The sequence below is a fragment of the Octopus sinensis genome, linkage group LG3 (genome assembly GCF_006345805.1).
Source record: "Octopus sinensis linkage group LG3, ASM634580v1, whole genome shotgun sequence".
NCBI classification, from domain to species: Eukaryota; Metazoa; Mollusca; class Cephalopoda; order Octopoda; family Octopodidae; genus Octopus; species Octopus sinensis.
The window spans coordinates 150,466,056-150,483,702 of record NC_042999.1 but is presented as its reverse complement, the minus strand read 5'-3'; the positions used below and the strand labels follow the sequence as shown (position 1 = coordinate 150,483,702).

The following is a 17,647-nucleotide window of genomic DNA, read 5'->3' as shown; positions in this document are numbered from 1 at the left end:
CTGTCACCTTCATACCGTCGCTCACATTCTTCCTCATTCTCTCTTACTCTATTTATCACTCTTCTTTCTCTCACACATCGCTTTCTCTCTCACAATCGCTCACATTTCTATTTCTCTCTTACGCACGTCGCACACAGACACACACTTTTTCTCTCCCTCTCTTCTGAATACTAGAGATGACAGATGAACGTGAGTATTTTTATCATAAGATCATATTCATGTCAAGACCGAAAGTGGTGTAGAAACATGCGAGAGTGACACCACTCCGACGTTATTTCGCAGTAGATTCTGAGAAAAAAAAAATGGAAAGGAGAAAAGATGACTCCAATTCTTCACAGCTTTTTATTTATCGACCCCGATACTACGAAAAACAAAGTTGACTTCAGCGGAACTCGAACTTAGAGTGCAGAAACAAATGCGGCAAGGTATTTTACATATGTATATATGTAAATGTAATATATTTCTTTACTGCCCACAAGGGGCTAAACATAGAGGGGACAAACAAGGACAGACAAAGGGATTAAGTCGATTACATCGACCCCAGTGAAAGGCAAAGTCGACCTCGGCGGAATTTGAACTCAGAACGTAACGACAGACGAAATACCTATTTCTTTACTACCCACAAGGGGCTAAACACAGAAGGAACAAACAAGGACAGACATCGACCCCGAAAGGATGAAAGGCAAAGTCAACCTCGGCGGAATTTGAACTCAGAACGTAGCGGCAGACGAAATACTGCTAAGCATTTCGCCCGGCGTGCTAACGTTTCTGCCAGCTTGCCGCCTTAATATCTGTAAATGTAATACGTGACAATTATTTGGTAGCCAAATAATTTGGTATCAGTGTATGTTGAAAACGGGTGGTGGGTGCGTTGAAGATTTTAACGGGTCAGGCAGCGGTCATTTCGGTGGGTGAGGGCACGGGGTGTGTAGATGTTCTTTGTGACCTAGAGTAAAGTTCTGACTATTTGAAGAATATTAGATGTATTGTATGGGGCGAGCCAACAACTACTTAGAGACATGTGTGTGTTTACTGTTCTATATATGTGTACGGGCGCAAGATGGCAAGAAGCGCTACATTCTGGTCACTGCCGAGAAATCCGTCAAGGGGTAGAAAACATTTTATGTGTACGTGTGTGCGTTTGATCGCGCGGCTGTCAGTTGGTAAACAGCTCTACACAATGGTCACTGCTGTAAGATCGGTCGGGCGGCAGAAAAAATATTTTATGTGTGCGTGTGTTCGTCTAATCATGCCTTGTCAAAGAAACCCCCCGTCGTCAAAAAACAAAGCCCCATTCATCTCACAGGAGTAATTCCACTTGCAATGGTTAATCATATTTTTCTTAAAGGCTTTTTCAGAATTTATTACCAAGGGCTATTTTCATATAAGTAGTGTAACCGGGTTCAGGTATTATTTATAAGCGTTATTTATAAGCTAGATAAGTATAACGCCGCCAATGGGGGCATCGAAAAGCCGACTGTAAAAGTCCGTTTACCATCCGGTCTCTGGCAAACAATATATGGAAGAGTTCGGAGACACAAAGGTTGCACTTCCTTCTGCCCCTATCAAATGGGAGGGCCACCGACAAAATTGACCATTCCAGCCTGTAGCTTGAGTTCGTATTCTTCAATCTCCATATTAGCTTGCTAAGTCCCGTGGTCTGGCGTTTATTCATGTCTCGAAAAGTTGCGTAATGGTTGGAGATTCGTAAAGCCAATCTTGACGATGAGGCCCCTACATAGGCGTAGACATCTGAGTCCGTGTGAACCTTGCATTGGTAGACGGTGTTTCTGATCTTGGAGTTCGCCGACGTGAATCTTATTCTGCTAGGATTAGTTTCTGAAATTAGAACTGCGTTACTGTCACTATATTTGTTGCGAGAACTGCAGCCGCTTACTACTTTATTTTCCACTACGTCACTATTAACTCAGAACTTTACTCTAGGTCACAAAGAACATCTACACACCCCGTGCCCTCACCCACCGAAATGACCGCTGCCTGACCCGTTAAAATCTTCAACGCACCCACCACCCGTTTTCAACATACACTGATAAACAGTTTGGCCATGGGCTCTTAGGAGCCTAGTTCGATTTGTTTTGCTCCGCCTCTGTTCTGTTTTTGTTTTTTCCAACGGATTTCCTATTTCTTCCTGAAGAGAAAGACACAATATGGTCTCATTATTCAATCGGAATTTGGTAAATTGTGCCTTTCGAAACACGTGTAGAATGAAATAAAACGATTTCTGTTCAATCTTCGTTCAACTCCATTTCTTCAATTCACTAAATATATATATATATATATATATATATATATATATATATATATATATATATATATATATATATATATAATATATATATATGTATATATATTCCCTCTGAATATGTTATGCTCAGATTATATGAATTTAATATTTAATTAATATTCACTGAGTATTAATTGAAACAGCTGTAAGGGCTGATAATTAATTTGTGGTTAATAATAAAAAATTATTAAATTCCCAATCTCTATTTTGTTTTTATTTTGTGTGTGTGTATATATATATATATATTATATATATATATATATATATATATATATATATATATATTATATATATATATATATATATATATATATATTTATTACTGAATTTGGCGAAACTGCAGTATAAGAAAAGTTAAGTTTGTAAAAGTTTTTAATTTTCATCTCACTAAATTTATCCAGCTATTGTGTATCTAGTGCACTCTTCGCCTTGAATGTAATGATATATGTATAAATATGGCGTGTACTGGTACACCGGCGATTATAATTAATTTTATTGTATCGCATTTATCTTTGTTTACATATTCTCTCGATAAATTTCTGACCGTTAGACGATATACCACAATCCCCTATTTTGTCGGGTTTGTTCTGAGTCTGCGCAGTGTTTTGAATAGTTTAGAAAGAGCATTTCGATAGACGCACATGGGTCTATTGATATGGTCTTCCCATCATTAACAGGAATCTTACTGAAGAGCCAGCCTGAGTAAATGAATACTATTTTTATTACTGAATTTGGCGAAACTGCAGTATAAGAAAAGTTAAGTTTGTAAAAGTTTTTAATTTTCATCTCACTAAATTTATCCAGCTATTGTGTATCTAGTGCACTCTTCGCCTTGAATGTAATGATATATGTATATATATGGCGTGTACTGGTACACCGGCGATTATAATTAATTTTATTGTATCGCATTTATCTTTGTTTACATATTCTCTCGATAAATTTCTGACCGTTAGACGATATACCACAATCCCCTATTTTGTCGGGTTTGTTCTGAGTCTGCGCAGTGTTTTGAATAGTTTAGAAAGAGCATTTCGATAGACGCACATGGGTCTATTGATATGGTCTTCCCATCATTAACAGGAATCTTACTGAAGAGCCAGCCTGAGTAAATGAATACTATTTTTATTACTGAATTTGGCGAAACTGCAGTATAAGAAAAGTTAAGTTTGTAAAAGTTTTTAATTTTCATCTCACTAAATTTATCCAGCTATTGTGTATCTAGTGCACTCTTCGCCTTGAATGTAATGATATATGTATAATATATGGCGTGTACTGGTACACCGGCGATTATAATTAATTTTATTGTATCGCATTTATCTTTGTTTATATATATATATATATATATATATATATATATGGTTTTGTTTTGTTGTTTATTTTTTATTTTTACCGTTATTGTTTTTACGTTTTTGTATTCTTATTGGTGTCACGTATTCTGTATTTTTGTTTGTGTACTTCGTTCGTTTTCCGTCCTCGCGTTGTATACATTCGGAGCTTTCTTCCAGGGGATCTAATGCGCTTGGCTTAGATTTCCCTTGGCGGGCTGGCCATATCGGAGCAATCTCAAGATTAATCAGCCGAAATTGCTAAGATGATCTGGTTCTTGACTGATGACTGAGGGCTTCGAATGTCCCGTCCTGTGGTTCTTGTGTCGTCTCTGTGGTGTTTCATGTTCTTGTCCATGTCTGTAATTATTTTTACTGTTTACCTATATAATCGGCGGCTACGTATCCACAATTGTCCTTATACGATAAGTATATTTTTTCTCTAGCATTGATACGACTCTTAATCTGTCTCTCTCTCTCTCCTCCCTTATTCCCCTTCCTTTCTTTCCCTCTCCATCCGTCTCCCCCCCCCTTCTACGTTTCTCTATCTCTCTCACCTCCAGCCCCCTCGATCTGTCTCTTTCTTCTCCTCCCTCGTCCACCTTCTCTCTCTTTTCATCTGTCCCTTTCTCCTGTCTTTTGTTCTCACGTGACCGCTAGCCGCTGTTCAGCGCTCTTTTCGTTTCAGCAGTCGCAGAAGCAACACGTATTTGTTCGTCTTCCCGCGGCCATTAGGCACAACTTCACAAGCCAGCCCCATACTCAACTCGTCCTGTCGAAAGACCCTTGTCCTACGTCCTGGTTTTGTTTTGTTGTTTATTTTTTATTTTTACCGTTATTGTTTTTACGTTTTTGTATTCTTATTGGTGTCACGTATTCTGTATTTTTGTTTGTGTACTTCGTTCGTTTTCCGTCCTCGCGTTGTATACATTCGAAGCTTTCTTCCAGGGGATCTAATGCGCTTGGCTTAGATTTCCCTTGGCGGCTGGCCATATCGGAGCAATCTCAAGATTAATCAGCCGAAATTGCTAAGATGATCTGGTTCTTGACTGATGACTGAGGGCTTCGAATGTCCCGTCCTGTGGTTCTTGTGTCGTCTCTGTGGTGTTTCATGTTCTTGTCCATGTCTGTAATTATTTTTACTGTTTACCTATATATATATATATATACACACACATAATAAGACAAGGTAGAAAATGCTAAAATAATTTTATCATGAAGAACATTTTAGTACCGGTTTCATCCTTTGCGACTTTTTCGACTTAGAGTAAAGCATGAAACACAATTAAATTGTGAAAAAATTAAATGAAATGTTTTTTTAAAATATTTCCATACCTTTCAAATGCAAGGGGCATCTTCCTATTTTCCGCTCTCTCTCTCTCTCTCTCTCTCTCTCTCTCTCTCTCTCTCTCCTCTCTCTCTCTCTCTGCTCTTGTTTATATATTATTCGTTTACTAGTCTCAGTCATTTGTCTACGGCCATGCTAGAGCACCGCCTTAAATGGTTATAGTCGAAGAAATCGACCCCAGGTCTTATACTTTGTAAACCTAGTACTTATTCTATTGATTTCATTTGTCGAACCGCTAAGTTACGGGGACATAAACACACCACCATCGGTTCTCAAACGATGGTGGTGGGACAAACACACACAAATATATACTCATATATATATATATATATATATATATATATATAATATATATATATATATATATATATATATATATATATATATATATATATATATATACACATATATATACGACGAAGCTTCTTTCAGTTTACGTCCACCAAATGCATTCACAAGGGTTTGGTCAACCCGAGGCTATAGTAGAAGACACCTGCCCAAGGTACCACGCGGTTGAACTGAACCCGGAACAATGTGGTTGGGAAGCCAGGTTCTTACCACATAGCGACGCCTGCACCTATAAATATATGTGTGTGTGTGTGTGTTTCAGTCACTTGACTGCGACCATGCTGGGGCATCACCTTGAAGAATTGTAGTCGAATGAAACGACCGTAGTACTTATTACACACTCACACATACATACATATAATCCTTTCTCCTGTAGGTTCATGGGACTGAAATTTGGCGGGAGTGTGTAATTCAATTACATCGATCTCAGTACTCAACTGGTATTTATTTCATCGACTTGAAAACGATGAAGGGCAAAGTCGACCTCGGAAGAAGTTGAACTCAGAATGTAAAGACAGACGAAATTTCTTTACTGCCCACAAGGGGCTAAAAACAGAAGGGACAAACAAGAACAGACAAACGGATTAAGTCGATTACATCGATCCCAGTGCGTAACTGGTACTTAATTTATCGACCCCGAAAGGATGAAAGGCAAAGTCGACCTCGGTGAATTTGAACTCAGAACGTAACGGCAGACGAAATACTTATTTCTTTATTACCCACAAGGGGCTAAACACAGAGGGGACAAACAAGGACAGACAAACGGATTGAGTCGATTAGATCGACCCCAGTGCGTAACTGGTACTTAATATATCGACCCCGAAAGGATGAAAGGCAAAGTCGACCTCGGTGGAATTTGAACTCAGAACGTAACGGCAGACGGAATACGGCTACGCATTTCGCCCGGCGTGCTAACGTTTCTGCCAGCTCGCCATCTATGGTTACGACGACGAGGGTTCCGGTTGATCCGATCAACGGAACAGCCTGCTCGTGAAATTAACGTGTAAGTGGCTGAGCACTCCACATACACGTGTACCCTTAACGTAGTTCTCGGGGATATTCAGCGTGACAAGGCCGGCGTGACAACAGTGAGAGAAAGTTGTGGTGAAAGAGTACAATGGAGCTTTGTGGTGAAAGAGTACGTGGAGCTTTAGGTGTTTTCGCTCAATAAACACTCACAACGCCCGGTCTAGGAATCGAAACCGCGATCCTACGACCGCGAGTCCGCTGCCCTAACCACTGGGCCATTGCGCCTCCACATCGCCATCTATACGTATGTATATAATAAAAGCAGAAAAACTTAATCTCACTGCAATATAACAACGTATTTGAGTTTTACGACCGGTTATTAATTGAGCTCTTAATTACCGTGGATTTATTTTTGGATGTTTATACAGCAATTCTTCCACCCTCTCTCTTCTTCTCGTGTGAGTTTGTGTATGTACGTACATACATACATACATACATACATACATATATATAATGGAGAAAAATGGATGTTAGAATAATTTATTTATATTATAAAATGATGAAAATTTCTTTTAAAAACGTAACAGGACAAATAAAATGATTGCAAATTGTAAAGCTAATAAATACATAAATAAATAAATAAATAACTAAATAAACAAATAATAAATAAAGGAACCTACATATATGTTTCAGTCCTTTCACCTAGGTGATCAGCAGTTGAAAGCATTTGATTAAATGCTAAGAACGGTATCGTATTCTAACTATACGGGGGTAAGACTTCTTCGGGGTTAATTATGAGATCATTGAATTTAGGTTATTACTTCCGCCTTCGCTAGTGGAGGTATTGTTTTCAGTCGTGTTTGTTAGTTTGTTTGTCCATGGAAAAGATATCTCCAGAACCACTGGATAGACTCGGATAAAACTTTCAGGGATGTTTAGCCTCGTGATTAGCACGGACTGATTAGATTTGGGGATCGATCCGATACCGGACAAAGAATCTGGATTATTTTCCCTATTTTTTTTACTTAATTTTTGTGAGCGACCGGGTTCATTTTTAGTATTCTCGTTTGTGAGAGCAGTCGAGTTTACTTTAGATATTCTCATTTTAAAAATCATCTCTGGCTAATCGTTGAGAGGACATTGTGTTGCCTTGGCGAGGGTTTGCGCTCTCTCAGTGCTCTTGTATTTGTACTGTTGTTTTTTAAAAGAAATTTTCATCATTTTATAACATTCAAATAAATTATTCATACATCCATTTTTTTTCTCTCCATTTTCTTTAATACCTTTGTTAACACCTTTGCCAAAATCTGGAACTCTTTATTTAGCTGACTTATTGATAAAAAATTATCAAAGTGATAAATTCTGATCCGGTCCTTTCTCAACTGCACAACCGCTCTTCAACTCACAGTACTGAAAAGTCTCCTGTTCTGCCAGCTGCGGTAGATATTAGCCGAGTGATCCTCAAACAGGCCTGGCATATAAAAGTAAAGCTCGCTGGCCATCCGAACCAGGCAATTTGCCCACCACACAACCAGCCAGAGAACCATCGTTTCCCGTATTTCCACAACTGTTACCAGCTTTTCACAACATACTAATGTCTGTCGCCGAGAGTCGCGGCAGGTTGTTGAGGTAGGTACTAAAGTTCATCCTGCGATCCGGCCAACCACCCGACTCGAGAATTTGACCGAAGTGCTGCTGAAAAGCCGTATACATCCGCTCAGGTTCAAGTAACATGCGCCCATTTAGTCTACTAAAGACTGAATTATGGCTTCGTCGCCTCGTTGCGCTTCCGTCACTCGGGTCTACTCAACAAAAAGTTCAAATGGACAGTTACTCAAATTCTTGTGGAAACTCCCGAGGAATGCTTGTGGGAACCCTACAAAACCACATCGCCTTGAAAATTAAGGCAAGGGTCCTCTCTTCATCTTCCATCTTCATTGTGCAAACACATGCTCAGAGCAGGCCCATTCACTCAAACCAATCTTACCACAGTCATCCATTTATCAATGTTTCTACCTGGAAGGCAGCACTCCCCTCTTCACCTTCATTTTCCTTTTAAAGTGAATATTGAAAAAGTTGATGAGAGCTTGGTCAAAGAGAACGGCGTCTGACTTCAGTTCTTTTTATATTGTCCACCACACAACAATTTACACTAAGGTCACCTGAAAGATGAAAGCTGCTTGTCCTCGGCCAAAGGGGGTGAGTGGGACGATCTTCATAATAGATACAATCGATAGCCGAATCCGTCCTACACGCGACCATTTAGCAATGCTTGAGCACTAGATGAGTGCATGCAGAACAGTTTCGTTAGTCTATGCGCATCTCGGGCAAGCTTGGCTAACGGTATATCCATACCTTGAAAGTTTGTCTCGAACAGCTTGATCTAGAACTGCAGTCAAAGAGATGAACCGCGGAAAAGTAGGCGTGACAAACGACGACCACACCTACTTACTGTCAAGAAAACACTGGGGATTTCACAGTCTCTGCACATGTCTGTGCATCATCAGCCATAACATGTCCAGTCCTCCACTCAGCTGGTGTTGATAACAAACAGATTATCTGATTAGTGGGACGAATCTCTTCCATAGAAAGAAAAAGAACAGGCGTTCGGTTTGGTGAGACGTGAACTGGAGCAAAAATTCTCAAAGAATTGGGGATTCTCCCGTTTTGCTGCCCGTTGCAATAGATATCTGCCAAGAGGTCTTCAAACATGCCTAGCATATAAAAAAGTAAAGCTCGCGTAGCAGGTAATCCAAATCAGGTAATTTGCACACCATGCAACTAACCATCTAGTCTCGCTGATGGCCACCACCTCTATATCTTCTTATGCCTTGATTTTGTTGAGCAGATGACTTTGCTTCCAAGGTGACTCCAGGCTACATGCATTTGCACTTCCTATTCTGTGCATAGGCATGATCAACAAGAGAGAAGAAACCGAGAAAGGATCAGGGGACTGTCTTGGGCCCGCCCAGGGGACTGTCATGGGCCCGCTTAGGGAACTGTCTTGGGCCCGCTTCTCTTTATAATTTACATAAATGACCTTTCCATCGTCGTAAATCACTGCAAAGTGAAAATATTTGCTGATGACACTGAGCTCCAGAAAATCATCAATGAAGAGGAAGACCGAACTCAACTCCAGTCTGATCTACATGCTGTGAGTCAATGGGCAGACAAAAACAAAATGCAACTGAAAGAGGGAAAATTTGAACTGATGCATTTTGGAAGAAAGTCTATACTAAAACAACCATACTCTCTTCCTTCTGGGGAACCGCTCACGGCATCTAATAATATCAGAGACCTGGGTGTAATTGTTGATAACAATCTCAGTTGGAGTGCTCACATCAACAATAAGGTCGATATAGCTCGTAGAATGAGCTCCTGGATCTTAAAAACCTTCCGGTCCAGAGAACAAGGTGTCATCATTCAACTTTTCTCCTCCTTTCTACGGCCACACCTCGAATACTGCTACCCTTGTGGTCTCATACAAAACAAAACATCTCAAGGATTGAATCACCCCCAAAGAGCACTCACTAAACGAATTGAAGGCAAGACTGATCTCGATTACTGGGACCGCCTTAAAGCCTTGAAACTCTACTCTTTCCAGCGCTACCACGAGCGGTACATCACTTGTACGATGTGGAGAATATACCACCAGCATTGCCCAAATGACCTGAACATTAGTTCCAAGGTTCATCCAAGGCTGGGACCACGGGCCATACGTCCCCTGCCCAATTCAGGATCACAAAATATAGGTACACTGCAACATAATTTCTTTTCCTCAACAGGCCCTGCCCTGTTTAACATTGTCCCAAAACTGATTAAAGAGGAAAAGGATCCCATCACCTTTAAACTGAGTCTGGACAGATTTCTTCAAAGAATACCAGATAAGCCACCCATACCTGGATACAATTCACTCAATTAGAACTCACTACTTGAATGGACCATAAACAAAAATTGACTTAAAAAGAATTTAGATAATCCTTTCAGGTGGTGCTATTAAGTTAGACATGGCCTGGGCCAATCTTTGGTCGAAACATATCTAAGTTTTTATCTAAGTGGTTTTTTTTTTTACCTTATTCTTATAGTAGGACTGGTGTTTCGTACCTCCGGATGGCTGTGAGCGTCTCCACTAGCAGTTCTTTGTGTAGTATTTTATTTATATCCCCCCACCACCTGAAATCTCGTGCTCTTTTGAAGTGTTTCTTTTTTAAATTGTATGTATGTTGCGATATTCGATTATTTTTATGTGATGGAATGCTATTAGTTAATGTGATGTAGTTTTGTGAATGATGTTTGTATATTGGTTTATGTGTACATTAATTCTTTATTGCTTGTATTTATGACCGTGTAGTTAATATCTTTTTAGTCTGTGCTGGAGTGTATGATCTGACTGCTGCTGTGTGAATTAGGTATTGCTTATAATAGTGGTATCTGTGATAATGGTAGTGGTAGCGATGGTGGTGGTGACAAGTATAACAGTTGTTGGAGTGGTTTGGGGGCATTGTTGCTTAAAAGCAATCCCATTTGTTCAGATCTATCAGTATTTTTTGCTAGTGTCTTTCGGATCTTTTCGGTTTGAACGGCAGTTTTTTCTAGCGGTGTCATACGAAATTGTCACCCATAATTATGACCCTAGTGTCGATCTATTGCATTTCAATCTGTTTTAGGGTTAGGGTTAGGGTTAGGGGTGGGGGGAAGGGTATCTTTTTTCTTCACAAATGTAAATAAACCCAATCTGTTTCTTAAACAAGGGACATATTCATACGGCACAGAATGTTTTTTTTACCTCAATAGACGTCACTGATTGGTTGAAATTGCAGAAATTGAAGAAAAAAAACAACAAATATCTTACAAACTATAGAATTTTCTCAATAAAGCCAAGAGAAAAAGATGTTTTATAAACACATTCTACCAGTATACGAAGTTTAAAATTTTTTAGTTACCTAGGAAATTATGTTAAAAACTGCCGTTCAAACCGAAAAGATCCTGTCTTTCTTCTTCTGTTCTTTGCATTTGTAACATTTTCTCATTTAGGTTTCTCACCGTCATCTTCGCCACATGACATATCCAAATGCTCCCAATCAGGGAGGGGGCATGTTTTGGGGATCATTGTCATTTTGTGTTATTATGTGGGGGGCTTTCTGTTGCTGAGGTTGGTGATGTAGTGGCTCTGGCGGGCGATGTTTATTTTTCTTCTTTTTATTAATTTTGTTGCTGATGGTCTTATAACTGCTGCTTCCAGTCTTGTAGCTTATGCTGCAATCACTGATGATGCAGTTGCATGCTGTTGTTGCGAGTACATGAGTCGTAGTTTCTGCTGTTGTTGAAGTAGTGTTGTTAGGGACTGAAAGCCTTGAGGTGGGTTGTGTTTCACATTTGTAACGTCGCTATCTTCTGCCTTCCACAGCCACCTGCACTTGCTGCCTTCCTGGGATCTCTATTAGGTCAGAAATTGTGTCGAGTGACTCAAGTTTCATTTTAGCCAGAATCTTCTATCGTATCCCGACCCAATTCTCTTTCCGAAAATTTTTTATTTCTAGAAGCGAGCTGGGAGTCTTCTACATATTTCCCCACCCACCAAAAATCTAGTTCTATTGGTATGTTTGTGACTTTTATTCGGATCACTCTCTCCTTAAGATGGTGAAGTGCTTCTGGACTAGAGTTTCAAGGTGGAAAATAACTTGGATTTATCAGAATTTATGGAAATACCCCTCAAAACTGATGCCCTGTCACATATTTTTTAAACATAGTTTATCTTGATCTGAAGGTATGCGCTTTAACTTTATCTTTTCGTCGATAAACATCTATACTTAATGGTTTTCTTTTCTGTTTGCGCCAAGAAGTGTTGTTGTATATTAAGTGTAACTTTGTTCTGTTCGGGTATTGTGTTTTATCCTTGTTCTCTCTTGTTCTCTTGTAGGATAACATCAATCACATTTGCGCGATTTTAGCAAAAGAAATATTTTTTGATGAATCTTTCAATGCTGTTGGCAATGTTTAAACCATCGTTGTCGCTATTATTACTTTTTATTGTGGTGGTGGGGGTGGGTGGCGGCGGTGGCGGTGTTGGCGGTGACTGTGATGGGGAGCGGTGGAGTTGGCGATGCGCAATTTGCTGCTGCTGCTGCTGGTAATCCTCTAAGCTTCTTTGTTGGACATGTCCATTGTCCATACCGCTGCTACTGTTGTTGTTGTTGTTGTTGTTGTTGTTGTTGCTGCTGCTGCTGCTGCTGTTGTTGATTCTATTGTTGTTGTTACTGTTGGTGTTGCTTTTGATAGTACTGCTACTATTTAGTTACACTCCGAAGAATTGTGTGAGGAAAGTCGGTCGCGTAAAACGATTTCCCGTTCCCAACCTTCTCCCACTTTCCTCCCTTCTTGGTTCAGCGACGATGACACTATTTTGAAATTATATTTTATGCGTCGGAGAAAAATTCCTTTCTTTGAAAATTTTGTCCCGTAGAACAAGTAACAAAAACGATTGATCAGTTCCTTATGATTTTGATGAACCAAGAAATAAGACAGAACAATAAAATCTGCAAAAGGAAACTTCTAAATAATAAAATAAACCCAAGCATAAACTCACAGAGCAGTAAAAAAGAATCGCGGTCAAAAGTGCAAAAGAAAAAGAATGAAATGGGAAACAAAATAGTGATAGAATGCTGACTGAGAAGTAAGCCAAATAAAAGAGGCTTCATTTAATCGAATGAAGAGAATATGGGAGGAAAAAGGAGGTTTTGAAACATTCACCCAACGGCTGATAGACGAAGCAAGGGCAATCCGTAGGAACGACTGGATTACGGAAGTAGAGATTGCAGAAGTTCAGAGAAGCTTAAAAATAGAGCAGAGGGAGAGTGAAACAGCAGTAGCAGAAAGCGATAATGAAGGGGTAAGAGATGAAGAACATGCAACAGATGGAAACCGCAGAGTACCAGAAAATACCGATAAAGTAACTAATAAAGACGATCTAGAAATAAACAAGTGACAGTAAGTACTGAACAAGGCTTGAATGATGAGAAGATTTTAGAAATGTTGCGCGGTAAAATGCCTGATGGGAACAATGAAGTACCACCAAATGTAAGATATATGGACAGAAAAAAGTGAGGAGAGCCACAGGCGAAGTAAATGACATTTTAAGCATGATTAAAACAGAAAACGTCAGTGAAACAAACCAGCTAATCAATGTCGTAGCTAACATAGGCTACAAGCAAAAAAGTAAAGATATAACAGCATTTAAAAAGAAGGAACCAAACTGGAAGAAGAGAATACGAATGAAGATGAAAAAGACACGGAAAGAACTGGGGCAATTGAATAGGATAATGAGAAGAGGGCTCAAGAATAAGGCAGTAATCAAAAACTTGAATGGACAGTACCGATTAGAAGAAAGGGGGAACCAAACAGTACATGAGAATTGACACAAAAGGTAACGACAGCATTAAAGGCCAATTGAAAAGATATGCTAGATGCAACGTTTCGAATAGAATAGACTGTTCCAATCAAAAAGAAGGCGTTTAATTGAGAAAATAGAGAGAGACCAACACCAGGAACTGATCCCAGATGCGGTAGGAAGTAAAGAATTTTGGAGAGAGAGCTGTGGAACAGACTGGTCAGACATAAAGAAAGCGCAGGGTGGCTAACAAAAGTGGAAAGACAACTTGCAACTGTGCCAAGACAAAAAGACGTCAAAATTAATCTATAGAGGGTGAAACAGAAGTGAAAAAAAATAGCAAATTGGAAAGGACTAGGCCCAGATGGACCACGAGCAGAAGTAGTAGGGGAGCATCATAGCTGTGTGTTGAAAGGAATTCATGGAGGTTTGGATAATTCAATTTGGGTGATTCGTTCAACATCTTTAAACAATCCTTATTCAGGAACCTTTTCAGTGGGATGGGCTACTCGACCAGAAGAAAATCCTAACTGCGCCCCACCTGCAAGGTCATGCGCTGTTTATCTTGGTATGAGATCACCAGGTCGCGCACATATGGTTGTGATGCATGTGCCTGGTGTACCCTTATCAGACGGGTAGTCATGATGGGTATACAAGGCTATTGGTTGAAGAACTTTACACAGTTTCATGAAAGGATCGCTGTGCAACTGGATGACTGCCTGCAACAAGGTCACGTCCCTGCCTCGATGCCTTAAGGATCCCTTGAGAGGAACTTGGCATCAAATTATCAACCAATAATCTGTTTACCACTTATGTGGAAGCTTATAACCTGTGTATTGGCGGAAGAATTATACAATCATCTGGAAAGTAACAATTTACTTCCAGATGAACAGAAATGATACAGGAAACAAAATAAGGCAGTAAGAGATGGGGGATGGGCTACTCGACCAGAAGAAAATTCTAACTGGGTCCCACCTGCAAGGTCATGCACCGTTTATCTTGATACGAGATCACCATGTCGCGCACATATGTTTGTGATGCATGTGCTTGGTGTACCCTTATCAGACGGGTAGTCATAATGGGTATATTGGGCTCCGTATAATTGTACCCTAGTGTCACTTTGATGACATACGTTGCTCTCTCACTCAGTAATAGTAATAATGATGATAAAGACATTATATTGAAAGACTTCAGACAAAAATCATGCCCCTTCATTGATATGACTGTCTCAATCGATATAAATGTATCTGTCAAGACCTACCAAAAACTGAGCAAATATAAAGATCTTGAAATAGAAATTGGCAAAATGTGGAACCTCAAGACTAAAACAATACCTAGGAATGATAGCAAAAGGGGCTGATTGCTGCCTAGCTCAGATACAAGGAAACCCCAAAATGGCAGAAATTCAAAAGATAGTGCTCATGGAGATTGCCCATATCCTACATAATATACTGTCTATGTAATCTCACATTTTGAAACAAAATCATAATTTTCTTGTTTTCTTAAACATTCTCTAGAACAATACTATGTACAAAACCAAATATATGACACCCTAGGCATAACACCAACATGAACTTCTAACTTGTTGTGTCTTGAGGTATCTGGGTGAGACTTGGAACCAACGTGTACAAGTACAAAGCAAAAGTCAAACAAATAATAATAAAAAATGGCTCAATACTACAGATTTGATGGTATAAAAGATGAGCTACAGCAAATATTCTGCTCAACACCACAGATTTGCTATGCTCTGATGCAGTGCCAGATAGTAGCTCTCATGGCTTCTGATCTTAACTGATTGGAAGTATTATCATGTACATTGTTTTGTTTTGGTATAAAAAAATGGGTTACAGCAAATATTCTGCTTAATACCACAGATTTGCTTGTCAGTTGTTTGACCGTAACCAGTTGACCATGTCCCTTAGTGGCTGACGATATGTGCATCTCTGACCACGAGCAGAAGTAGTAGGGGAGCATCATAGCCGTGTGTTGAAAGGAATTCATGGAGGTTTGGATAATTTACCTTTGGAAACATAGGTGATTCGTTCAATATCTTTAAACAATCCTTATTCAGGAACCTTTTCAGCGGGATGGGCTACTCGACCAGAAGAAAATCCTAACTGGGCCCTACCTGCAAGGTCATGCGCTGTTTATCTTGATATGAGATCACCATGTCGCGTATATTTGGTTGTGATGCATGTGCCTGGTGTACCCTTATCAGACGGGTAGTCATGATGGGCATACTGGGCTTCGTATATTTTACCTGTGTTACTTTGATAGCATGCACTGCTCTCTCACTCAATAATAATAATAATAATAATAATAATAATAATAAGAATAAGAAGAAGAAGAGAAGAAGAAGAAGAAGAAGAAGAAGAAGAAGAAGAAGAAGAAGAAGAAGAAGAAGAAGAAGAAGAAGAAGAAGAAGAAGAAGAAGAAGAAGAAGAAGAAGAAGAAGAAGAAGAAGAAGAAGAAGAAGAAGTGGAAGAAGCAAACCCATCAGTGGCTACGGAGCTCAGGGCTAAAAGCAGAGAGCGAAGGTTTCATCCTGGCTGCTCAAGATCAAAGTCTATTAACCCGGAACTACCAGGCCAATGTGATGAAAAATGGAGCAGACCCAAAATGCCGATTCTGCAACGACATGATTGAAACAGTGGACCACCTAATCTCTGGATGTAAAGTCTTAGCACCAGTGGAGTATAAATTAAGACATGACAGAGTTGGCCAATATCTACACTGGCTAATAAGTCGGCATTACAATATCAAAACTGCCGACAAGTGGTATAATCACCACCCTGAAGCTGTAACTGAAGGAGAAATTGTAACGATTCTGTGGAACTTTCCAGTACATACAGACCGAACCATCAAAGCCAATAAACCGGATATTGTTGTGAAAGACCAAAACAATAAAGTTTGCTTATTGATCGACATGAGCATCCCCTGTGATCATAATATCTCGGCGAAAGAGTTTGACAAGCTCAGAAAATATAAAGACCTGCTCATTGAAATTGAGAAAATGTGACATCTCAAGGCGGTTACAATACCAGTGATCGTAGGAGCACTAGGAATGATCAAGAAGGGAACCGAAAATTATATGAGAATGATCCCTGCAAGAAGTGCAAAAGATTGTCTTAACTGGTACATCACACGTATTGAGAAGAGCATTGTCGATGTGAGAACTATTACTACCCATGTATTTTAATTTAACTTTAAAAAAAAATGAACGAACTAGTGAGTTTAGTTTAATGGCCTGCCAATGTATACTATGAGTTTCTTTGCCCTATGAGTCGGGAAGACACTCGGCAAGAAATGGAAGCAAATTTGAAAGAAGAGGAAAAAAAAAATAATGAAAGACTTCAGATAAAGAATATGCCTCCTCATTGATATGATTGTCCCAATCGATATAAACGTATCTGTCAAGACCTACCAAAAACTGAGCAAATATAAAGATCTTGAAATAGAAATCAGCAAAATGTGGAACCTGAAGACTAAAACAATACCTGTTGTCATAGGTGCCCTAGGAATGATAGCGAAAGGGGCTGATTGCTACCTAACTCAGATACCAGGAAACCACAAAATGGCAGAAATTCAAAAGATAGTGCTCATGGGAACTGCTCATATCCTACACAAAATACTCTCTATGTAATCTCAAGGTTTAAAACAAACTTTTTTCTTTTTTTTAAATTTATTTATTAGGAATTCACTAGTACAACACCAAAAAAACCCCAAATATATGGCACACTAGGCATAACAACAACGTGAACTTCCAACCTGTTGTCTCTTGAGGTCTCTGGGTGAGACTTGGAGCCAACTTGTACAAACATAAAGCAAAAGTCAAACATAGAATCATAATAATAATAATAATAATAATAATAATAATAATAATAATAATAATAATAATAATAAAGTGAAGAATAGAGAAGTAAAATTTTAAAGTGCGTCTATCTTACCTGGGTTGAAAACAAAAC

The 17,647-nt window shown here is 39.3% G+C and overlaps 1 protein-coding gene across 1 annotated transcript in view; it reads left to right on the top strand.

Annotated features, from left to right (window-relative positions):
* The first annotated feature begins 5 nt into the window (after positions 1-5).
* LOC115209565 (caspase-2-like) overlaps positions 6-17,647 on the top strand; it is an 82,044-nt gene continuing 64,402 nt past the window's right edge. Inside the window, exon 1 of the mRNA XM_036501484.1 lies at positions 6-189. Coding sequence (XP_036357377.1) covers positions 184-189 — 6 coding nt within the window. The 5' untranslated portion in view covers positions 6-183. The remainder of the gene's footprint in view (positions 190-17,647) is intronic.